The 25,438-nt window shown below is 44.7% G+C and overlaps 1 protein-coding gene and 1 long non-coding RNA gene across 2 annotated transcripts in view; one reads left to right on the top strand and one right to left on the bottom strand.

The window, feature by feature from the left end:
* LOC143776029 (uncharacterized) overlaps nt 1-25,438 on the bottom strand; it is a 52,151-nt gene that overhangs the window by 1,841 nt on the left and 24,872 nt on the right. The gene's annotated exons all lie outside the window — the stretch shown is intronic.
* MAPK12 (mitogen-activated protein kinase 12) overlaps nt 1-25,438 on the top strand; it is a 194,029-nt gene that overhangs the window by 148,876 nt on the left and 19,715 nt on the right. The window contains exon 7 of the mRNA XM_077264916.1: nt 5,328-5,442. Coding sequence (XP_077121031.1) covers nt 5,328-5,442 — 115 coding nt within the window. The remainder of the gene's footprint in view (nt 1-5,327; nt 5,443-25,438) is intronic.

Genomic DNA, 25,438 nt, shown 5'->3' with positions numbered 1-25,438 from the left:
TGTTAGGGCACAGCGAATTCACTGCTGGGCCTATCACCGGGATAAACCGCCTCGCTCCCAAATGTTTGACCTGTTGCACCTGGTCCAGAAATGGCTGCAGCCAGAGTCCTCTACGCCTGCACAGATGGTAGAACGGGTGATGATGGATCGGTTTGTGCATTCCCTCCCGAGGTCCATACAGACTTGGGTTGCCCAGGGTGATCCCCAGAATGCCGACGAACTGATCGGATTGGTCGAGAGACACCAAGGGATGGAAGGCTCCTTCGGGAGGCAGCCCATGCTGTACTGGGGGTCCCAGAAAGGTGCGGAGTCCCAAAAAGGGGTGGGGCGTCCAAGGTCACAAAGGGCGTGGGAGGTGGTGCCCAAGGTCCCTACGGGTGATATTATTTGCTGGAGGTGCCACGGGCCCGGACATATAGCTGCCCGTTGTTCCCAGACCACTGAGCAGATGGACTGCAGCATGGGATGCCGTAGTTCATACTATGCATATCCAGCCTGCAGTGTGAACTCTCCGCCCAATGAGGGGCCTCAAGCGTGTTCTGTAAAGGTAAACGGTCGAGCAGTAATGGCGCTGTTAGACTCGGGGAGCTTAGTGACCCTGGTGAGGGCCACTTTGCCTCTCCACCTGCTCCCGGGAAAGAAGGTCGGTGTGCGGTGCATACATGGTGATGCAAAGGACTACCCTATGGCCAGGGTGGATATTGAAACAGCGTGTGGCACTGAGTCCCATGAAGTCGGCGTCGTTCGGGACTTGTTGCACCCTATAATTATTGGTCGGGATTTCTGTTTGTTTTGGGATTTGTGGGGTAAGGGTTCTGAGGTCGCTAGCAAGAGTAGGGAACCAATGAACCCTAAAAAGGTATTGCCACACCCAGAGACAGACAGGTTTCCTTTTTGTGTCCTGGTTGGGGATGAGGAGGAAGTGTCCCCTGCATCTGACATTCTGGAGTTAGAGGTAACTGGTGAAAATTTTGGGACTGCCCAACATAGGGACCCAACTCTTGAGGGAAGCCTTTAATATTGTCACAGTTATTAATGGGGTTGTACAGGAGCCGGGGGCAGACACAAGATTTCCCCATTTTCTGATGAATGAGGAGTTGTTGTACCGAGTCTCGAAAATAAGGGAGGAGTTGATAGAGCAGTTGGTAGTGCCGGGTCCATATAGACGGAAGGTATTGGATATGGCCCATTCACACATCTTGGGTGGACACCTAGGGGTGGATAAACTGCAGGAACGGGTTGTCAGAGGTTCTATTGGCCTGGGTGTCACCGGGAAATAGTGAACTATTGCAGGTCTTGCCCTACATGTCAGCTAACTGCCCCCACTCCTCATTTCCGGAGCCCCCTTGTGCCATTGCCCATTATTGAGGTGCCATTCGAGAGAATTGCCATGGACTTGGTCAGTCCCTTAGTTAAATCAGCCCGGGGCCATCATACATATATTTATATTAGTCATCCTGGACTATGCCACACGCTATCCTGAGGCAATTCCTCTGAGAAATTCTTCCTCGAAGAGTATAGCCCGCGAGTTGGTCCATGTGTTTTCCCGGACAGGTCTGCCGAAGGAGATTCTGACTGACCAGGGGACACCTTTCATGAGCAAGGTGATGAGGGAGTTATGCAAAGTCCTGAAAATCTCCCAGTTGAGGACCTCGGTGTACCATCCCCAGTCAGATGGTCTTGTTGAGAGATTTAACAAGACACTGAAGAGCATGCTGAGAAAAGCTATAGAGAAAGACGGTAGAGACTGGGACTGTCTCTTACCATATCTGATGTTTTCCATTCGTGAAGTTCCACAGGGTTCTCACCGTTTGAGCTTCTATATGGCCGACATCCGAGAGGACTCCGGCTTCCCAAGTTTCCTTGGCTATATCCAGAAGTTACGCCCCACAGAAGCGTCATTGAGCATGTGGCCCTGATGCAGCAGAGGATTGCAAAGGTGATGCCTATCCTGAAAAAACACCTCCTCCAGGCACAAGAAGCTCAGGCCAGGGTCTACAACCGGTCTGCAAGAGTTAGGCAGTTCAATCCGGGAGACCGAGTTCTTGTGTTAGTTCCGATGGTGGAGAGCAAGTTCTTGGCCAAATGGCAAGGGCCATATGAGGTTGTAGAGAAGCTTGGTGAGGTAAACTATAAAATTCACCAACCAGGTAGACGGAAACTAATCCAAGTCTACCATGTCAACCTCATCAAGCCATGGCAAGATAGAGAGCCGGCAATAACTCCATCTTTGCTAAGCAACCCAGAAGGTGAGGTTGGAGGGGTTACTATAGCGGAGACGCTATCGAAGGCCCAGAAACAGCAGTGCCGGGTGTTACTCCAGAAGAACAGGGACCTGTTTTCAGAGTTGCCAGGGTACACGAAGGTCATAGAGCACGAGGTCCTGACAGAGCCACATGTGCGGGTGAACGTGAAACCCTATCGAATTACTGAGGCACGTCGAGAAGTAATCTCTAAGGAAGTGGAGCGTATGTTAAAGCTTGGAGTCATTGAGGAATCCAAGAGCGGTTGGTCGAGCCCAATTGTCCTGGTCCCAAAACCTGATGGGGAGTGGAGGTTTTGCAACGACTATAGGAAGTTGAATGAGGTCTCCAAGTTCGACGCATATCCCATGCCCCGCGTTGATCAGCTCATCGAAAGGCTTGGGCCCGCCAGGTATATAACCACCTTGGATTTGACGAAGGGGTATTGGCAGATCCCCATGGCACAGGAAGCCAAGGAGAAGACGGCATTTTCTACACCAGATGGGTGCTTCCAGTATGTCCGGATGCCGTTTGGCCTACAGGGAGCTCCGGTGACCTTCCAGAGGGCTATGGATAGAATCCTCGCACCCCATAAGGCATACGCTGCTGCGTTCCTGGATGATATCGTCATCTTTAGCCCGGACTGGGAGAGTCATCTGGAAAAGGTCCAAGCGATGCTTGATGCTATAAGAGAGGCGGGGTTTACAATAAACCCAAAGAAGTGTGCCTTGGGTAAAGAAGAAGCTAAGTACCTTGGATATATAGTGGGTCAGGGAGAAATAAAACCCCAAATCAGTAAAGTGGAGGCAATTCAAACATGGCCAAAACCAGTTTCCAAAAAGCAAGTTAAAGCCTTCCTGGGAATCGTGGGATATTACAGGAGGTTCATCCCAAACTTCGCCACGATGGCTGCACCTCTGAATGATCTGCTAAAAGGGACAAAATCAGTAATGGTTAAATGGTCCGAAGAAACAGTCAGCCTTCCAAGAAATGAAAGAGGCTCTGTGTAAACAACCCGTTCTGATGGCCCCAAACTTCAAGAAAGAGTTTATTCTTCAGACAGATGCCTCAGATGTTGGGGTAGGAGCAGTCCTTTCCCAAGAACTACGTGGGGAGGAGCATCCTGTTCTGTCTGAGTAGGAAGCTGTCCTCATCTGAAAAGAACTACTCAGTCGTAGAGAAGGAGTGTTTGGCCATAAAGTGGGCTTAGTACCGTAATGTGTCCAATCTGCTGGGACGTAAATTTAGACTGATATCCGACCATGCCCCACTTAGATGGATGAGGGAAACGAAGGGTAGAAATGCTAGGGTCACCCGTTGGTTCTTAGCCCTGCAGGACTTCTGTTTCCATGTGGAACATAGGGCCGGGAAGATGCACGGTAATGCTGATGCCCTGTCAAGAATCCCTTGTCTAGTGGGGGAAAGTGCCAAGCCCCACGGCTTTAGGCAGCGGGGGGAGGTATGGAGCGTGGCTAAAGGTTGTCTAGTCGACGGGAGATATGTGTCACATAGGTGGCTTGCCGCTGTGATGTAACCATGCCTAACTATGTGTTTCAGGACCTGTGGTGATGTCATAACCACATGTCTAATCATGTGATGGGTTCTGGGTGTGGTTAGACCTATAAAAGAAAGGCTAATGCTTAACACAGAGAATATGTGTGGAGGTGCTAGCCTCCAGAGTGTGTTAAGGCTCCAGGACTGAGCCTGAAGGACTGGACACTTGTTTTTCCTTTGCCTAAAGCTAAAGGCTATTTGTTTTCTGTTTTGCCATGTGGTTTATGGAGCAATAAACCTTTGAACTTTTGATGGAACATGCCTCCTAAGTGTCAGCCGTCGCACTTGAGCGAGTGAAACCCCTGCAGTATGTATAAATTTAAAAAATGCTGTGTTGTCTCTGCACCTCTCACTATGCGCAAAACATAGTTTGTACTGCAAAATTATGTTAATAATGCCATCTCGCCACATAAAAAAGCAAGCCCTTACACAGCTCACCCGCTGGAGAAATTAAATATGTGGATTTTGGAAACTGGTGGTACAAACCAAATGATATATTGTTCACCACTAAGTCTTTGTGTACATGACTCCTTTTCCAGGCACAATCCACCTGAAAAAGCCCCGCTCAGAAGCCGTCTGCTGTCTATGCTTCATATAATAGGGTGAGAGGCGCTATTGAAACTGCTTTAGGAAATTGACAGCCAACGTTTTCTTGACACGGCTTCACCTGTGAAAAATCGGCGACTAAGCTGGCATCTAAAAAATGCTAGTGTGCGCATAGCCTAAAACAGTATACAAGAACAAAACTATACAAGTTTGGTATCGCAGCAATCATACTGACCTAGAGAATCTTGCTGTAAGGTCATTTTTGCTGCAAAATTAATGATGTAAAAATAACCCCTCCCTAAAAACGATTAAGAAATGTAGCTTCTTTTTTTCTTACGGTAATTATTTGTTTTCATCTTTCAACTGCATTTTTTTCGCTATTTTGTAAAATGAATGGTGTTTTTCAAAACTACAAATTCTCGCAAAAAAATTAACCTTCATCTGTCTGTTGGTGGAAAAATAAAAAAATTTAAGGCCATTTGAAAAAGGAGAAGAAAAAAACGAAAACACAAGAAAACTAAATTTACCTGCCTCCTTAAGGGGTTAAGTAAAATCTTGTTTAGGCAGCAACAGAAGTAGAAGTCACCTAGTGGTCTTGGTTTTTTTTCCAAACCATGAGCCCCTGACATATTACATGAAGGTACAGCCTAGGTTTAGGTATACACTTACAAGACACATGCCATGCATAATTTACAGTTTTGGCTTCTGCACACACCTACATAATTTGTGTGTCATCACCACCCTGGCTTCCTGGCTTATACATTGTAGTTGGTGAGATTGTAAGTTGATTGTGCTGGCACATACGCTGTGCCCATGTGAAATTGGTGAATGCAAAGGTTAGATGTGACATTCTAAAATGAGATACATAAGAACGTACATCATGTGTGTTATGTTCTCTCTTAAAACAGCACTGTTTGGTTTTCCTGCCCACACAGCACATTTTGGATAGTATCCTGATAAATTATCATTCACATATGTTCACAGATCCTGGATTTTGGACTGGCAAGACATACAGACAGTGAAATGACAGGTTATGTTGTGACCAGATGGTACCGAGCTCCGGAGGTGATTCTCAATTGGATGCATTATACACAGACAGGTATGGAGTATTGGCTGGCCTACATAAAGAATCAATGATATTTTACTGCAGACTTGCGCAGGCAAATGTTTGCTCTGGAATACAGCATTGGATAAACAAATGAGATATTACTGCAGCATGTAAAACTTGATTTAGTATCTTTCCACATAGAAAGTGACTTACAGAAATCATTTTTAAATCCGCAGTATGCTCATTTCTGTTGCATATTTCTGGTAGATTTTCTCCAAAGATTTCAATGGAAAAGTATAATTCTACAATAGGTCAACAAGAAAATGTGGAATCATTGCAAATAATCATCTGGAGTAAGAAAAAAAATTAAATTCAGTATGCTTACCAGTCTTCTGCTGCTTTTTTGTGATTTTATGATGGATCGTGTTGACTCCAGTGACAGGCTGGAACTGTCACATTTGAGGACATATCGGATCTTCAGTTTCTGGGTAAGATTTGCTGCAGAAATATCTGCTGAAAATCGGTCCAGTGCGTACATACTCATCACCAAACAAATTTAAATATTAGACAAAGATAACACAAGTAAAGACAATGCAGTTTTTAATTGAATATAAATATAGATTATACATACTATATTACATAAGCGAGGTACTTTTGTTAGTGTATATTCTCTCCGGGTTCTCCGCTTTCCTCCCACATTCCAAACATATACTGATAAGGAATTTAGATTGTGAGCCCCATCGGGGACAGCGATGATAATGTGTGCAAACTGTAAAGTGCTGCGGAATATGTTAGCGCTATATAAAAATAAAGATTATTATAAAAGATTTTTTTTTAAGATATCGTAAAGATACCTGTAATATTGGCGTAGGCTCCTAGCGATTTTAATTATACCAGCTGATTTCTTAAATGTAGCCTGAATGGGTTTGAACGCTGATGTAGCATTTGCGGGCCGTTTCTTTAAGGTTCGTACGCTACGGTGTAAAACAAATTGCAATATAAATGTCCAATTTAGAAGTTGCACAAAAATATTACAACTTTTGGCATTTTCATGTCACTCCTTGCCATCCGCCTAAATGCGTACGGCGCATATTCAGGGCATGGCTCAGCCAGCCCATTAAATTCATGAAAAGTTATTTCACTTTAGGCCTCTTTCACACTTGCGTCGTTTGGCATCCGTCGCAATCCGTCGTTTTGGGAAAAAAACGGATCCTGCAAATGTGCTCGCAGGATGCTTTTTTTTCCCCATAGACTTGTAGTAGCGACGGATGGCCGCATGTCACGTCCGTCGTGCAACGGATCTGTCGTGTTTTGGCAGACCATTGGCACGAAAAAACGTTCAAGTGAACGTTTTTTTGTCTGTCGCGTCCACCATTTTGTACCGCGCATGTGCAGCTGAAACTCCGCCCCCTCCTCCACGGACTTCAGAATGGGCAGCGGATGCGTTGAAAAACTGCATCCGCTGCCCACGTCGTGCACAAATTTCACAACGTACGTCGGCCCAACGCATAGCGACGGACCCGTACCGACGCAAGTGTGAAAGAGGCCTTAGTGGCGTAACTTACTAAACTGGAGCATGTTTTAGCAGAGGCACATGCCAGATAAGAAATGCGCCAAGTTCATTAATGGGAACCTGTCAGCAGGATTGTGCGCAGTAACCTACAGACAGTGTCAGGTCGGCACCGTTAGGCTATGTGCACACGTTCATGTTTTTTCGCTCACAGTAAGCATCCTATTTTTAGAATGCATTCCGCATTTTTTGTGCACATGCTGCGTTTTTTTCCGCGGTGGAATCGCATTTCGGAAAAAACGCAGCATGTTCATTCTTTGTGCGGAATCGCAGGGATTCCGCACACATAAGAATGCATTGATCCGCTTACTTCCCGCATGTGGCTTTGCCCACTATTCGGGAAGTAAGCGGATCATGTGCTGATGGTACCCAGGGTGGAGGAGAGGAGACTCTCCTTCAGGCCCTGGGTACCATATAATTGTTAAATAAAATAAAATAAAAAATCATGATATTCTCACCTTCCGCGTCCCACGGCAGGCTTCTCGCGACGCTCCGATCCCAGTAATGCATTGCGAAAATGACCTGTGATGACGTAGTGGTCTCACGAGACCACTACGTCATCTGGGGTCATGCCCAGATCGTGTAAGATATATTTTTATGTTTCAGGGTTCCTCCACAGAATACAGATGTCCAGGGGCTCTTTATTGTTTAAAAAAAATCCTCTTCTCCAATGCAGGCAACCCCTTTAATATTCTGGAGACTTTTTAATGATATGTTCTATTTACATTTTACGTACCCCCTAAAAATGGAGAAGGATACTAGCATGGGGAAGAAATATAACATTTCCTCAGAAATCCCTTTGCAAATGTTTCCATTAAACTTATATGGAAAAATCACAAAAAATGTATGAAAAGTACTTTATATGACTGAAGAGGAAAGGTTAAAATGGAAGCTCTCTACAGCCCGCAATCCATAATTCTAAACAAGGGAGGTCACACAAATACTGCTCAACATCCACTCACACATCTATCATCGTGAAGAAGATGGAAACATATTATTTTAATGATACACAGTTAAGACTTCTAAGGGTAGGTGCACATGGTCAGTAATTGGCAGCGCTCTGAAAACAGCATGTCCACTCTGTCCAAAGTGCTGCCGGCTATTAAACGCCGGTGATTCCACATGTTCACTGAACCGTGCGGAATCACCGAATCCAATACATTGCACGGGTGGCATTTATCTTGCAGAGACTTGCATCTCATCAACATAAATAGACATGCTGCGGTCTGGAGAGATGTGCCACATGTCCGTCTCTGCAGGTAAGTTGTTGGCGTCGGTGCACACATAATGGACATGGGATTTCTTGAAATCCTATCCACTATGCTGTAACATCTGGCCGCTGCAGGTTGAATGCAGCTCTTACTGACCGTATGCACCTACCCTAAAAGGTGCCAGTCACATGATTAATGCACCTCCCCAGTTAACCCCTGTTAACTACATACACATTCTGCTGTTATACTTTATTTTGTCACTTGGATGAGGAAAGCAGGGGCCAGTATCCTTTTGTTTTTTTTTTTAAACAAATTCCTATAAAAATATCTCTTGTGTAACATTTCAGTAAAGGTCCATTCACACTGCACAATTATCGTGAATGTGCACGAAGTATAAACAAGCAGCCGATCACTTGACAAACTAGCAAAACACTTGTCTGGTGAAATGATGTTTTGGGCTACACAACAGCTCATTGTTCTGGACAGTGTGGAATCTCCCTGCCGGGAACAATGTTCGGTGGGCTTAGGCTGACAATCTGTTATAGTGCTTATCTGAAGTGGGACCCTGTGCCAACAGAATTAAAGGGCCACTGACGTGCAAGCATGCTGGTGGGGGCATCGCACAGTATAATTGCGCCCTAAGATATATAAAGCATTTTGGATTGTAATGATGAATTTACCGCCTTTTCAATCTCTAGTTAGTCTACTGTGGGTAATTTTCTTTTGTACCATAGAAACATTTGTCTGACTTGTTCTGATCAAACAATGTTCTTCAGTGGTAGCTTTGACACAACCCACTGCTCACTAACCTCCGAAGCGCATTCAATATAAGCAATTACGATACTCTGTCAAAAGTGTGTATTTGTAAGCTCAGGTTGGTACTGGGGAAATAATAGATGCTGTGTAGAATGATAATTTACATAAATCCCAGCATGTATGATGAATAAAGACAATACAAGAGTATAGTAACATAATGACAGCCTACTGCATTAGTGTCATTGTTACTGGATTTTAAGGTGGAAATATTATGTAAGCCAACAAAGCTACATGACTGGTGAGACTGAAGTGACTATAGATATGGGTTGTGTTGAGATTCGATGGATAAACTATGACTTGACTTATTATATAACCTTGACGGTATAAACAACAGGTGGGCTCCCTCTTAATGGCAATTCTCCGGGACGTGATAAGAGTTGCTACATAAATATGCATCAGAGTGGGGTTTCTTGGTCCCTGCAGTGAATTGCACAATATGTCTATTGCTGCAGCAACCTTGTTCTGTACACTCAGCACAACTCCGGCAGCAGGTACATTATTATCTCCATTATACAGAGAAACACAATAGCGCTGTCGTTGAGGAACAAGCATACAAACACTTCTGATTTCACTCCCACAAGAAGAGGTTTTAGTACATTGAAATGCAGTAAAATAGTGCTTTATCGTATGCACTGAAATACAACCCATGAAGCCAAAGCCCCTTGTTGTGCAGGTTAAAACCAGCAAGTGCTCCGTACAATAGTAAGCGCTGCTGGGCTGACTAAATTACTACTGCAGATGTATGTTTATGGCTTTAAATAGGTATGCCAAACTCCTATTTGTATGATATGGCATCACCTTATCATAAATTGAGGTGAGACCTCTGGGAACCTCCCCCCCTCCCCCCCATCTTGAGAATAAACTTGGATAAAACAGATTTTAGACCCCACACAAGTTATAAACCTTATAATATATAAATTTATATATAAAGCTTATGTTAGTGATTTGTCCTCCTATTATGAAACGGTAATAATCTTTTTAACACTTTATCATGAAAGTTTCAGAAAAAGAACTTTTAAAGGTAATTCCTATCATATAAGGGTAGAGATGCATAGGGACAGTAAAGGGCTTGTCCACTTTCAGGAATGTAGGGTTTAAAGGGAATCTGTCACCTAATTTTGGCCCTATAAACTGCGGCCACCGCCATCAGGGGCTTATCTACAGCATTCTGTAATGCTGTAGATAAGCCCCCGATGTACCCTGAAAGATAAGAAAAACAAGTTAGATTATACTCACCCATGGGCGGTCCGGGTCCGATGGGCATCGCAGGTCCCGGTCCGGCGCCTCCCATCGTCATGCGATGTCGTCCTCTTCTTTGCTTCCTGCCGTGGCTCCTGCGCAGGCGTACTTTATTTACCCTGTTGAGGGCAGAGCAAAGTACTGCAGTGCGCAGGCGCCGGGAAAGGTCAGAGAGGCCCAGCGCCTGCGTACTGCAGTACTTTATTCTGCCCTCAACAGGGTAAATAAAGTACACCTGTGCAGGAGCCGCGACAGAAGCAAGGAGGATGACGACATCGTATGAAGATGGGAGGACCCAGACCTGCAACGCTCATCGGACCCGAACCGGGACAGCGCCTGGGTGAATATAATCTAACTTGTTTTTCTTATCTTTCAGGTTACATCGGGGGCTTATCTACAGCATTACCGAATGCTGTAGATAAGCCCTGATGCCGGTGGCCGCAGTTAATAGGGCCAAAATGAGGTGACAGATTCCCTTTAAACTTGTAAAATTCCTAATATAACAAACTTGGCAGATTCTTGCAATCTTTAAGTGCAAAGCTGGCTCCCCAGGGTTTTGACTGCAGCAATGACATCACGTCAACAGTGCACATCACCACTCTTGCCAGTCTTGGAGCTCAGCAGCTGTACTGAGGTTGATGGCATGCGCATCTGAGCTCAGTGACTAGTTAGAGCCACCACTATTGATTTAATGTTAACTTTGCAGCCAAAATACCACAGCATCATTGGGGATCCAGGGAGGGGTGAGTACCTGCTCAGTTTAATATAAAAATTTTACAGTGTGGGGCCCACTTTGCTAGAAGTACACAACCCCTTTAAGATTCCAAATGCCACATTGCTAATCACAACTAATTATAGTAAATGTGCTCATGTCGAAATCCAACAGGATTGGACTTTCCAGTTGTCGGGATGCGGTCACAAAACCCCATTCACTGTCATTAGTTGCAATCTAGTAGCGCAACATTCCGATTTTGTATCTCCACAAGTCACCATGTAGCCCTAGCCTAGAAGTTAGAACTCATTAGGTCTCTTATTTCCTTTATAAAGCATGCAATGCCCTGCTAGTGACTGAAAGAAAAAAATAACGTATTTTTCCAACCATAAGACGCACTTTTTTTCCTCCAAATTTGGGAGGAAAGTGTGGGTGCGTCTTATGGTCGGAATGTAGCATGTAGGGAGGGGGCAGCGGCTAGTGGGATCGCACTGTGATCCCACTTGCAGGAGGCGAATCCAGCACTGGGGAAACCACATGGTCCCGATTATTAAAGTGCAGTGAATATTCATTAGCCGCTTCCCCGCCCACCTGTCAGCTGAGCAGTGAGTGGGGAGTAGGGAATGAATAGTCCTTCACTGAAACACACATGGTTTCCCCAGCGCCGGATTCCTGCAGCAGCTGGGGAGATCTGTGTCCAGTGGAGGAGGAGGCAGCAGCAGGGGCCAGAGGGGACAAGATCCCTGTATACCTGCCTGGGTTGTGCTGGATGCTGAGGCATAAGGACCTGTGTGATGTCATGAAGTGGGCGGGCTGGAGCATCGCATGGCAGCACAGAGCCCTCCCTCTTCTGATGTCATCACAGGTCCTTCAGACTCCCCACTAGACTCTGCAAGCTTCCTATGACCTGTGCTGTGGAGAGGCAGGGAGGGCTCTGTGTGCAGTCATGGGATGCTCCAGCTTTTCACCTCATCACAGTGGCTGGCACAATTAAAAGGTTAGTCTTTACAACACACAATAAAGCACTCTGCCACTCCTGTGGTGAACTATAACTCCCAGCATGCCATAGGATCTGCAGGACATGCTGGGAGTTATAGTTCTCCCAATGGGATCTTAAAGCAGCACTCCAGTGTTATTTTTCAGTTCTGGAGTGGTGCTTTAAATATAAGCCCCCATTCTTATACTCACCCTCCAGCATCTTCATATAGTACTTTACAGACACCACACTGGTCCCGCAGCACCATCTTTTACCCGCAGCTTCCAACATAATAACATACTATTATATATAATAATAACACCACAAATAATAGTATGTTATTAAATTTGACCACATTTTTTTTGCTTCAAATATTTTTTTCCCTATTTTCCTCCTCTAAAACCTGGGTGCGTCTTATAGTCCAGTGCGTCTTATAGTCCGAAAAATACGGTACCTTTTTTTTCTAGTGAAAGATCACCATACATGAAAATTCAGAAATATGCCTATATTGATTATGCTATCTAAATCAGTAGCATACTGTACTAGAATGTGCTTGTGATCTGGAAACAAAGATTGAAAATACGTATTTGGGGATATTATAGATGTACATTTATAATTGTATTATATATTCTATCCAATGTGAAAGAGGTGGCATTTAGAAACAAGCTGGCTACTGCTCGATCTGTTGTTCTTACTATATATCTATGATTTTCAAAAGTATTCTCCCCTCTCCCCTCTTGGCTTTTTACCTGCTTTGTTACATTACAACCTGTGTAAATATTTTTGTAATCTGATTTGTGTGTGAAGAATCAGCACTAAATAGTCTAACTTGGTTAAGTGAGAAAAATATAGGCATAAATTAGATGTATGGGATCAAATAACAAAAAATTGGCATGGGCATATGTATTCACCCTGTTTTCTATGAAACGCTAAAAAATTTTAAGCAAGCAGCTACATTCATAAGTCACATGCTTAACCCCTTCACGACCTTTGACGCATACGCTGCGTCATGAAAGTCGGTGCCAATGCGACCTATGACGCAGCGTATGCGTCATGGAATGATCGCGTCCCTGCAGATCGGGTGAAGGGGTTAACTCTCATTTTACCCGATCTGCAGAGACAGGGGGAGTGGTGCTTCAGCCCAGGGGGGGTGGCTTCACCCCCCCGTGGCTACGATCGCTCTGATTGGCTGTTGAAAGTGAAACTGCCAATCAGAGCGATTTGTAATATTTCACCTAAAAAACAGGTGAAATATTACAATCCAGCCATGGCCGATGCTGCAATATCATCGGCCATGGCTGGAAATACTGAAGTGACCCCCCCCCCACACCCACCGATCGCCCCCCCAGTGCTCCGTTATGGGGTCCGGTCCCCTCCGTCCGCCTGCCGGCTCCCCCGTCCTCCTGTCCGCTCCCCCCTGTGGTCCGATCACCCCCCCTGTGCTCCGATCACCCCCCCTGTGCTCCGATCCACCCCCCCACCACCCCTTCATACTTACCGATCCTCCCGGTGTCCGGACGTCTCCTCGCTGGGCGCCGCCATCTTGGAAAATGGCGGGCGCATGCTCAGTGCGCCCGCCGAATCTGCCCGCCGGCAGATTCCTTACAAGTACATTTTGATCGCTGTGGTAGGTTCTATCACAGCGATCAAAATAAAAAAAATAATAAATACCCCCCCCCCCCTTTATCACCCCCATAGGTAGGGAGAATAATAAAATAAAGAAAATATTTTTTTTATTTTTTTTTCGTTTTCCACTAGGGTTAGGGTTAGAACTAGGGGTAGGGTTAGGGTTACGGGTAGGGTTAGGGTTAGGGTTATGGCATGTGCGGATTTGGCTGTGGATCCGCAGCGGATTGGCCGCGGATCCGCAGCGGATTGGCCGCGGATCCGCAGCGGATTTGGCTGCGGATCCGCAGCGGATTTGGCTGCGGATCCGCAGCGGATTTGGCTGCGGATCCGCAGCGGATTTGGCTGCGGATCCGCAGCGGATTTGGCTGCGGATCCGCAGCGGATTTGGCTGCGGATCCGCAGCGGATTGGCCGCTGCGAATTCGTTGCAGTTTTCCATCAGGTTTACAGTACCATGTACACCTATGGAAAACCAAATCCGCTGTGCCCATGGTGCGGAAAATTCCGTGCAGAAACGCTGCGTTGTATTTTCTGCAGCATGTCAATTCTTTGTGCGGATTCCACAGCGTTTTACACCTGTTCCTCAATAGGAATCCGCAGGTGAAATCCGCACAAAAAAAACACTGGAAATCTGCTGTAAATCTGCAGGTAAAACGATTTTTCAAAAATCGTGCAGAAAAATCTCACACGAATCCGCAACGTGGGCACATACCCTTAGGGTTAGGGTTGGAATTAGAGTTAGGGTACCGTCTCACAGTGGCACTTTGATCGCTACGACGGTACGATCCGTGACGTTCCAGCGATATCCATACGATATCGCTGTGTCTGACACGCAGCAGCGATCAGGGACTCTGCTGAGAATCGTACGTCGTAGCAGATCGTTTGGAACTTTCTTTCGTCGCTGGATCTCCCGCTGTCATCGCTGGATCGTTGTGACAGCGATCCAGCGATGCGTTCGCTTGTAACCAGGGTAAACATCAGGTTACTAAGCGCAGGGCCGCGCTTAGTAACCCGATGTTTACCGTGGTTACCAGCGTAAAAGTAAAAAAAAAAAAAAAACGTACATACTCACATTTCGGTGTCCTTCAGGTCCCTTGCCGTCTGCTTCCCGCTCTGACTGTCTGCCGGCCGGAAAGTGAGAGCACAGCACAGCAGTGACGTCACCGCTGCGCTCTGCTCTCACTGTACGGCGGCACTCAGTCAGAGCGGGAAGCAGACGGCAAGGGACCTGAAGGACACCGAAATGTGAGTATGTACGTTTGTTTTTTTTTTTAACTTTTACGCTGGTAACCACGATAAACATCGGGTTACTAAGCACGGCCCTGCGCTTAGTAACCCGATGTTTACCCTGGTTACCCAGGACCTTGGCATCGTTGGTCGCTGGAGAGCGGTCTGTGTGACAGCTCCCCAGCGACCACACAACGACTTTCCAACGATCACGGCCAGGTCGTATCGCTGGTCGTGATCGTTGGTAAATCGTTATGTGAGACGGTACCCTTAGGGTTGGAATTAGGGCTAGGGTTGGAAATAGGGTTAAGATTAGGCTTGTGGTTAGGGTTAAGGATAGGGTTAGGGTTGTGTTGGGGTTACAGTTGTGGGTAGGGTTGGGATTAGGGTTAGGATTAGGGTTAGGGTTGGATTTAGGGTTACGGGTGTGTTGGGGTTAGGGTTGTGGTTAGGGGTGTGTTGGGGTTAGGGTTGTGATTAGGGTTATGGCTACAGTTGGGATTAGGGTTAGGGGTGTGTTGGGGTTAGTGTTGAAGTTAGAATTGAGGGGTTTCCACTGTTTAGGCACATCAGTGGTCTCCAAACGCAACATGGCGCCACCATTGATTCCAGCCAATCTTGCGTTCAAAAAGTCAAATGGTGCGCCCTCCCTTCCAAGCCCCGACGTGCGCCCAAACAGTGGTTTACCCCCACATATGGGATACCAGCGTACTCAGGACAAACTGGGCAACAACTGTTGGGGTCCAATTTCTCCTGCTACCCTTGTGAAAAAAAAATTGCTTGCTAAAACATCTTTTTTGAGGACAGAAAAATGATTTTTAATTTTCACGGCTCTGCGTTGTAAACTTCTGTGAAGCACTTGGGGGTTGAACGTGCTCACCACACATCTAGATAAGTTCTTTGGGGGGTCTAGTTTCCAAAATGGGGTCACTTAGGGGGGCTTTCTACTGTTTAGGCACATCAGGGGCTCTGCAAATGCAACGTGACGCCCGCAGACCATTCCATCAAAGTCTGCATTTCAAATGTCACTACTTCCCTTCCGAGCCCTGATGTGCGCCCAAACAGTGGTTTACCCCCACATATGAGGTATCAGCGTACTCACAGCAAACTGGGCAACAAATATTGGGGTCCAATTTCTCCTGTTACCCTTGTGAAAATAAACAATTGCTTGCTAAAACATCTTTTTTGAGGAAAGAAAAATGATTTTTTATTTTGACGGCTCTGCGTTGTAAACTTCTGTGAAGCACTTGGGGGTTGTACGTGCTCACCACACATCTAGATAAGTTCCTTGGGGGGTCTAGTTTCCAAAATGGGGTCACTTGTGGGGGGTTTCTACTGTTTAGGCACATCAGGGGCTCTGCAAACGTAACATGATTCCCGCAGACCATTCCATCAAAGTCTGCATTCCAAATCGTCACTACTTCCCTTCCGAGCCCCGGCATGTGCCCAAACAGTGGTTTACCCCCACATATGGGGTATCGGCGTACTCAGGAGAAACTGCACAACAACTTTGGGGTCCAATTTCTCCTGTTACCCTTGGGAAAATAAAAAATTGTGGGTTAAAAAATCATTTTTGAGGAAAGAAAAATAATTTTTTATTTTCATGGCTCTGCGTTATAAACTTCTGTGAAGCACTTGGGGGTTCAAAGTGCTCACCACACATCTAGATTAGTTCCTTGGGAGGTCTAGTTTCCAAAATGGGGTCACTTGTAGGGGAGCTCCAATGTTTAGGCACACAGGGGCTCTCCAAACGCGACATGGTGTCCACTAACGATTGGAGCTAATTTTCCATTCAAAAAGTCAAATGGCGCGCCTTCCCTTCCGAGCCTTGCCGTGCACCCAAACAGTGGTTTACCCCCACATATGAGGTATCAGCGTACTCAGGAGAAATTGCCCAACAAATTTTAGGATCCATTTTATCCTGTTGCCCATGTGAAAATGAAAAAATTGAGGCTAAAAGAAATTTTGTGTGAAAAAAAAGTACTTTTTCATTTTTACGGATTAATTTGTGAAGCACCTGGGGGTTTAAAGTGCTCACTGTGCATCTAGATAAGTTCCTTGGGGGGTCTAGTTTCCAAAATGGGGTCACTTGTGGGGGAGCTCCAATGTTTAGGCACACGGGGGCTCTCCAAACGCGACATGGTGTCCGCTAAAGATTGGAGCCAAATTTTCATTCAAAAAGTCAAATGGCGCTCCTTCCCTTCCGAGCCCTGCCGTGCGCCCAAACAGTGGTTTACCCCCACATATGAGGTATCAGCGTACTCAGGACAAATTGGACAACAACATTCGTGGTCCAGTTTCTCCTTTTACCCTTGGGAAAATAAAAAAATTGTTGCGAAAAGATCATTTTTGTGACTAAAAAGTTAAATGTTCATTTTTTACTTCCATGTTGCTTCTGCTGCTGTGAAACACCTGAAGGGTTAATAAACTTCTTGAATGTGGTTTTGAGCACCTTGAGGGGTGCAGTTTTTAGAATGGTGTCACTTTTGGGTATTTTCAGCCATATAGAACCCTCAAACTGACTTCAAATGTGAGGTGGTCCCTAAAAAAAATGGTTTTGTAAATTTTGTTGTAAAAATGAGAAATCACTGGTCAAATTTTAACCCTTATAACTTCCTAGCAAAAAAAAAATTTGTTTCCAAAATTGTGCTGATGTAAATTAGACATGTGGGAAATGTTGTTTATTAACTATTTTGTGTCACATAACTCTCTGGTTTAACAGAATAAAAATTCAAAATGTGAAAATTGCAAAATTTTCAAATTTTTCGCCAAATTTCCGTTTTTTTCACAAATAAACTCAGAAATTATCGACCTAAATTTACCACTAACATGAAGCCCAATATGTCACGAAAAAACAATTTCAGAACCGCAAGGATCCGTTGAAGCGTTCCTGAGTTATTACCTCATAAAGGGACACTGGTCAGAATTGCAAAAAATGGCAAGGTCATTAAGGCCAAAATAGGCTGGGTCATGAAGGGGTTAATGAAAGGAAGTCCACCTGTGTGCAATCTAAATGTCACACAGGCAGTCAGTATATATACACCATTTCTGAAAGGCCACAGAGGCTGCAACATCATTAAGCAAGAGGCACCACTAACCAAACAACACCATGAAGACCAAGGACATCTCCAAACTCCAGGGAAGTTGTCAAGAAGTACAAGTCAGGGTTGGCTTTTATGAAAAAAAATAAAAATAAATATATATATAAAGTAAAATCCCAAATATGGTGGCGCTAATTGTCACTAAGCTATAACGCTCCCAGCAGCGACACCAACAGACTTCCACAGTCTGTAAGAAAAAACTATATAGTAAAAATGTATATCTTTCCACATATACAGGTACGCGCTGGGTAATGACAAAAATTAAAGAAAGAAAATGGCAACAAACAGAGATTCTTGTATAATTCGGTCAGAGATCACAATGATAAAGTGTCCCAATGCTGTAATATTATTGCAGCATTGGGACACTTTATCATTGTGATCTCTGACCGAATTACACAAGAATCTCTGTTTGTTGCCATTTTCTTTCTTTAATTTTTGGCATTACCTGTATATGTGAAAAGATATACATTTTTACTAAATTAAATATATACACTACCGTTCAAAAGTTTAGGGTCACCCAGACAATTTTGTGTTTTCCATGAAAATTCATACTTTTATTAATCAAATGAGTTGACAAATGAATTTAAAATCTAGTCCAGACATTGATAAGGTTCGAAAAAAAGATTTTTATTTGAAATAATAATTTTCTCCTTCAAGCTTTGCTTTCGTCAAAGAATGCTCCCTTTGCAGCAATTACAGCATTGCAGACCTTTGTCATTCTAGTAGTTAATTTTCTGAGGTAATCTGGGGAAATTTTACCCCATGCTTCCAGAAGCACCTCCCACAAGTTAATTTGGCTTGATGGGCACTTTTTGCGTACCATACGGTCAAGCTGCTCCCACAACAGCTCAATGGGGTTGAGATCTGGTGACTGCGCTGGCCACTCCATTACAGATAGAATACCAGCTGCCTGCTTCTTCCCTAAATAGTTCTTGCATAATTTGGTGTGCTTTGGGTCATTGTCCTGTTGTAGGATGAAATTGGCTCCAATCAAGCGCTGTCCGCAGGGTATGGCATTGCAAAATGGAGCGATAGCCTTCCTTATTCAAAATCTCTTTTACCTTGTACAAATCTCCCACTTTACCAGCACCAAAGCAACCCCAGACCATCACATTACCTCCACCATGCTTGACAGATGGCGTCAGGCACTCTTCCAGCATCTTTTCAGTCGTTCTGCGTCTCACAAATGTTCTTCTGTATGATCCAAACACCTCAAACTTGGATTCATCTGTCCATAACACCTTTTTCGAAACCTTCCTCTGTCCAATGTCTGTTCTTTTGCCCATATAAATCTTTTCCTTCTATTAGCCAGTATCAGATATGGCTTTTTCTTTGCCACTCTGCCCTGCAGGCCAGCATCCCGGAGTCGCCTCTTCAATGTAGACGTTGACACTGGCGTTTTGCGTTTACTATTTAATGAAGCTGCCAGTTGAGGACCTGTGAGGCTTCGATTTCTCAAACTACAGACTCTAATGTACTTGTCTTGTTGCTCAGTTGTGCAGCGGGGCCTCCCACATCTTTCTACTCTAGTTAGAGCCTGTTTGTGCTCTCCTCTGAAGGGAGTAGTACACACTGTTGTAAGAAATCTTCAGTTTCTTAGCAATTTCTCTCATGGAATAGCCTTCATTTCTAAGAACAAGAATAGACTGTCGAGTTTCACATGAAAGTTCTTTTTTTCTGGCCATTTTGAGAGTTTAATGGAACCAACAAATGTAATGCTCCATATTCTCAACTAGCTTAAAGGTAGGTCAGGTTTATAGGTTCTCTAATCAGCCAAACTGTTTTCAGCTATGCTAACATACTTGCACAAGGGTTTTCAAGGGTATTCTAACCATCCATTAGCCTTCTTACACAATTAGCAAAACACAAAGTACCCTAAGAACACTGGAGTGATGGTTGTTGGAAATGGGCCTCTAATACACCTATGAAGATATTGCATTACAAACCAGACGTTTGCAGCTAGAATAGTCATTTACCACATAAACAATGTATAGAGTGCATTTCTGAATCATTTAATGTTAGCTTCATTGGAAAAAGTGTGCTTTTATTTCAAAAATAAGGACATTTCTTAGTGACCCTAATGAAAATAACTCCGGGAGTTAAGGGGTGTTATATATATATATATACAGTGCCTACAAGTAGTATTCAACCCCCTGCAAATTTAGCAGGTTTAATAAGATGCAAATAAGTTAGAGCCTTCAAACTTCAAACAAGAGCAGGATTTATTAACAGATGCATAAATCTTACAAACCAAAAAGTTTTGTTGCTCAGTTAAATTTTTATAAATTTTAAACATAAAAGTGTGGGTCAATTATTATTCAACCCCTAGGTTTAATATTTTGTGGAATAACCTTTGTTTGCAATTACAGCTAATAATCGTCTTTTATAAGACCTGATCAGGCCGGCACAGGTCTCTGGAGTTATCTTGGCCCACTCCTCCATGCAGATCTTCTCCAAGTTATCTAGGTTCTTTGGGTGTCTCATGTGGACTTTAATCTTGAGCTCCTTCCACAAGTTTTCAATTGGGTTAAGGTCAGGAGACTGACTAGGCCACTGCAACACCTTGATTTTTTGCCTCTTGAACCAGGCCTGGGTTTTCTTGGCTGTGTGCTTTTGGTCGTTGTCTTGTTGGAAGATGAAATGACGACCCATCTTAAGATCCTTGATGGAGGAGCGGAGGTTCTTGGCCAAAATCTCCAGGTAGGCCGTGCTATCCATCTTCCCATGGATGCGGACCAGATGGCCAGGCCCCTTGGCTGAGAAACAGCCCCACAGCATGATGCTGCCACCACCATGCTTGACTGTATGGATGGTATTCTTGGGGTCGTATGCAGTGCCATCCAGTCTCCAAACGTCACGTGTGTGGTTGGCACCAAAGATCTCGATCTTGGTCTCATCAGACCAGAGAACCTTGAACCAGTCAGTCTCAGAGTCCTCCAAGTGATCATGAGCAAACTTTAGACGAGCCTTGACATGACGCTTTGAAAGTAAAGGTACCTTACGGGCTCATCTGGAACGGAGACCATTGCGGTGGAGTACGTTACTTATGGTATTGACTGAAACCAATGTCCCCACTGCCATGAGATCTTCCCGGAGCTCCTTCCTTGTTGTCCTTGGGTTAGCCTTGACTCTTCGGACAAGCCTGGCCTCGGCACGGGAGGAAACTTTCAAAGGCTGTCCAGGCCGTGGAAGGCTAACAGTAGTTCCATAAGCCTTCCACTTCCGGATGATGCTCCCAACAGTGGAGACAGGTAGGCCCAACTCCTTGGAAAGGGTTTTGTACCCCTTGCCAGCCTTGTGACCCTCCACGATCTTGTCTCTGATGGCCTTGGAATGCTCCTTTGTCTTTCCCATGTTGACCATGTTTGAGTGCTGTTCACAAGTTTGGGGAGGGTCTTAAATAGTCAGAAACGGCTGGAAAAAGAGATAATTAATCCAAACATGTGAAGCTCATTGTTCTTTGTGCCTGAACTACTTCTTCATACTTTAGGGGAACCAAACAGAATTCTGGTGGGTTGAGGGGTTGAATAATAAATGACCCTCTGAAAAAACTTTTCCCAATTTAAAAAAAAAAATAAACAAAGAAATAACATTCTTTTTTGCTGCAGTGCATTTCACACTTCCAGGCTGATCTACAGTCCAAATGTCACAATGCCAAGTTAATTCCAAATGTGTAAACCTGCTAAATCTGCAGGGGGTTGAATACTACTTGTAGGCACTGTATATATATATATATATATATATATATATATATATATATATATATATATATATATTCGAGTATAAGCCGAGATTTTCAGCCCACTTTTTTGGGCTGAAAGTCCCCCCTCTCGGCTTATACTCGAGTCATACCCTGGGGTCCGCAGGGGCTGTCTAATAATACTCACCTGCTCCTGGCGCGGTCCCTGCAGGTCCCTGGCTTCCCGACGCTGCAGTTTCTTCCTGTAGTGAGCGGTCACATGGTACCGCTCATTACAGTAATGAATATGCGGCTCCACCTCCCATAGGGAGGTAACGGTAATGAGCGGTAACGGTGACCGCTCACTATAGGAAGAAAATGCGGCGCCGGGGAACAGACGTGCAGCGACGGCGCCAGGAGCAGGTAAGAATGACGGGGGCAGTGCGCGATATTCACCTGGTCCTCGTTCCACCGTCGGCGCCGCTGTGTCTTCCGCAGTGACGCTCAGGTCAGAGGGTGCGGTGACGCGATTAGTGCGCGCCGCCCTCTTCCTGAACGTCGGTGCAGAGGATGGGAAGACACGGCGGCGGTCAGCGGTGGAACGGGGAGCGGGTGACTATAGCAAGTGCCGGGGGCCGGAGAGGTAAGTATGTAATTTTTTTTATTTTTTTTAATCGCAGCAACAGCATATGGGGCAAATATCTGTATGGAGCATCTTATGTGGCCATGTGCAGCATGATATGGGGGCAAATATCTGTATGGGGCATCTGTATGTGGCCATGTGCAGCATGATATGGGGGCAAATATCTGTATGGAGCATCTTATGGGGCCATAATCCACATTTGTTGTGCATTATACGGGGCAAATGTCTGTATGGAGCATCTTATGAGGCCATAATCAACATTTGTGCAGCATTATATGGGACATATTTTAATGTGGAGCATCTTATGGAGCCCATCATAAACTGTATGGAGCATTATATGGGGCTCCTGATTCAATATGGATATTCAAAAACACTTAGCCTACTGATGTCTCAATTAATTTTACTTTTATTGGTATCTATTTTTACTTTTGAATTTTACCAGTGGCTGCTGCATTTTCCACCCTAGGCTTATACTTGAGTCATTAAGTTTTCCCAGTTTTTTGTGGCAAAATTAGGGGGTTCGGCTTATACTCGAGTATATACGGTATATATAATATTCTCCCAATCTCTGATGATCACCCTGAACACTATCAAATGGAGGATAATGGTACCACAGTAAATCTGCCAAGAGAGGGCCACCCACACTCATTCCGGGCAAGGAGGGCATTAATCAGAGAGGCAGCACAGAGACCAAAAGTAACCCTGAAGGAGCTGCAGAGTTCCCATGCAGAGTGTGGAGTATCTGTCCATACGACCACAATAAGCTGTACACTCCATAGAGGTGGCCTTTACGGAAGAGTGGACAGTAAAAAGCCTTTACTTACACACAAAAATTGTAAGGCTTGATTTGAGTTTGCAAAGACATGTGGGATACTTCCTAAATGTATCAAGGAAGGTGCTGTGGACAGAGGAGACCAAAATTAAACTTTTTGTCCACCAAGTAAACACAATGTTTGGGGTCAAACCAACACAGCTAATCACACCAAGAAAAAATGACGCCAAGCATGCTGCTAAAGCAACACTTAAGTGGTTTAGGGGAACATGTAAATGTTTTGGAGTTGGCTAGACCTTAAAGTGGTTATCCACTACAAGGACAACCCCTTCTTAAAATACAGTTGAGAACCCAAGGATGAGCTAGACTTGTGCAAGTCCACAATTCTCTTCCTGATATCTTGGTTGATTTCTTTAGACTTTCCCATGATGCTACACAAAGAAGCATTGTGTTTCAGGTGTGCATTAAAATACATCCACAGGTGTGTCTCTAATTAACTCAGATGTTGTTGCCAAGAAACTTCCAAACACATGACATCATATGGGCAGTCCAAATTGTTTAAAGGCATAGTAATCTTAGTGTATGTAAACTTTTGCCTTTGCAGTAAGTAATAAAAATGCTTGAAAACATTCCATCTATTGACCGAAAACAGGAAAGGTTCTGATTTTCATGTCAGATATTCAGAAAAACATGCATGTGTCTTTTTTTTTATAGTGTATGTAACATCTGGTTTCAACTGTAAATGTTTGGCCCAGATAAAATAATAAAACCTATACTCCCATGCCAGCTCTGTTCCAGTGGTGTCGACACTCACGGTCCTAGGACTGTAATGCGGTTGAATGACATGTGATGCCCGGTGCCCAATCAGTGCTGGCGTCCCTGTCTCCGGACAAGCTAAACATGAAGAGGAAGTTCAAAATCAGCTACAGCACTGCCTTTCCTCTTCATATTCAGTTTGTCCAAAGGCATAATCAGTGACGCCTGCGTGGATTGGGCGCCGGTGCCATGTGTCACAACACTGCATCAAAGTCCCGGGGAGCACAACAACACCGTGGGAAGGGCGCTGTCACGGGATGCGAGTATAGGCTTGATTTTATCGGGGCCAACATTTAGTTTAAGAAGGGGTTGTCCTAGTAGTGGACAACCCCTTTAGTCCAATTGAGAATGTGTGGTTAGACTTGAAGATTGCATTTTGCCAGAGGAAACCATCTAAAGGTACCTTCACACATAACGATTTTGTTAACGATATCGTTGCAACGTCACGCTTTTTTGTGACGTAGCAACGATCCCGCTAATGATCTCATTATGTGTGACAGCGACCAACGATCAGGCCCCTGCTGGGAGATCGTTGGTCGTAGGGAATGATCAGGACCTTTATTTGGTCGCTGATCACCCGCTGTCATCGCTGGATCGGCGTGTGTGACGCCAATCCAGCGATGTGTTCACTTGTAACCAGGGTAAACATCGGGTTACTAAGCGCAGGGCCGCGCTTAGTAACCCGATATTTACCCTGGTTACCATTGTAAAAGTTAAAAAAAAAAAAAAAAACACTACATACTCACATTCCGATGTCTGTCACGTCCCCCGCCGTCTGCTTCCCGCACTTATTGTCAGTGCCGGCCGTAAAGAAGAGCACAGCGGTGACGTCACCGCTGTGCTCTGCTTTACAGCCAGCGCTGACACACTCAGTGCGGGAAGCTGACGGCGGGGGACGTGACAGACATCAGAATGTGAGTATGTAGTGTTTTATTTATTTTTTTTTTTTACTTTTACAATGGTAACCAGGGTAAATATCGGGTTACTAAGCACGGCCCTGCACTTAGTAACCCGATGTTTACCCGGGTGCTGCAGGGGGACTTCGGCATCGTTGACAGTTTCAACGATGCCGAAGTCGTTCCCCTGATCGTTGGTCGCTGGAGAGAGCTGTCTGTGTGACAGCTCCCCAACGACCATACAACGACTTACCAACGATCACGGCCAGGTCGTATCGCTGGTCGTGATCGTTGGTAAGTCGTTTAGTGTAACGGTACCTTTCCTTGAAGGAGCTGGAGCAGTTATGCCCTCAGGAAAGCTCATAGAGACTTATCCAAAGTGACTTGCTGCTGCAATTGCTGCAAAAGGAGGCTCTTTAAAGTACTGACTTTAGGGGGTGTGAATACATATGCACATGACAATTTTTAGTTACTTGATCACATAAATTTAATTTCTGCCTATGTTTTTCTCACTTCACCAACTTAAACTATTTACTGCTGATGCATCACACACAAATCACTTCTCATGTACAGCACCATGGAATCAATGGTGCTATATAAATAAATAATAATAATTACAAAAATATTTACACAACAAAATGGGTAAAAAGCCAAGGGGGTGAATGCTTTCGTGAGCCACTGTAGTCGTCAATAATTACACCAGTGTACTGTTCGGTATAGACTTTGGATTTGATTGTCCCATTTATCTTTTTATAGCCAGG

The sequence above is a fragment of the Ranitomeya variabilis genome, chromosome 5, assembly GCF_051348905.1.
Source record: "Ranitomeya variabilis isolate aRanVar5 chromosome 5, aRanVar5.hap1, whole genome shotgun sequence".
In the NCBI taxonomy this organism is placed as follows: domain Eukaryota; kingdom Metazoa; phylum Chordata; class Amphibia; order Anura; family Dendrobatidae; genus Ranitomeya; species Ranitomeya variabilis.
The sequence above is the reverse complement of the archived record's forward strand: the minus strand, read 5'-3'. Positions and strand labels throughout refer to the sequence as shown.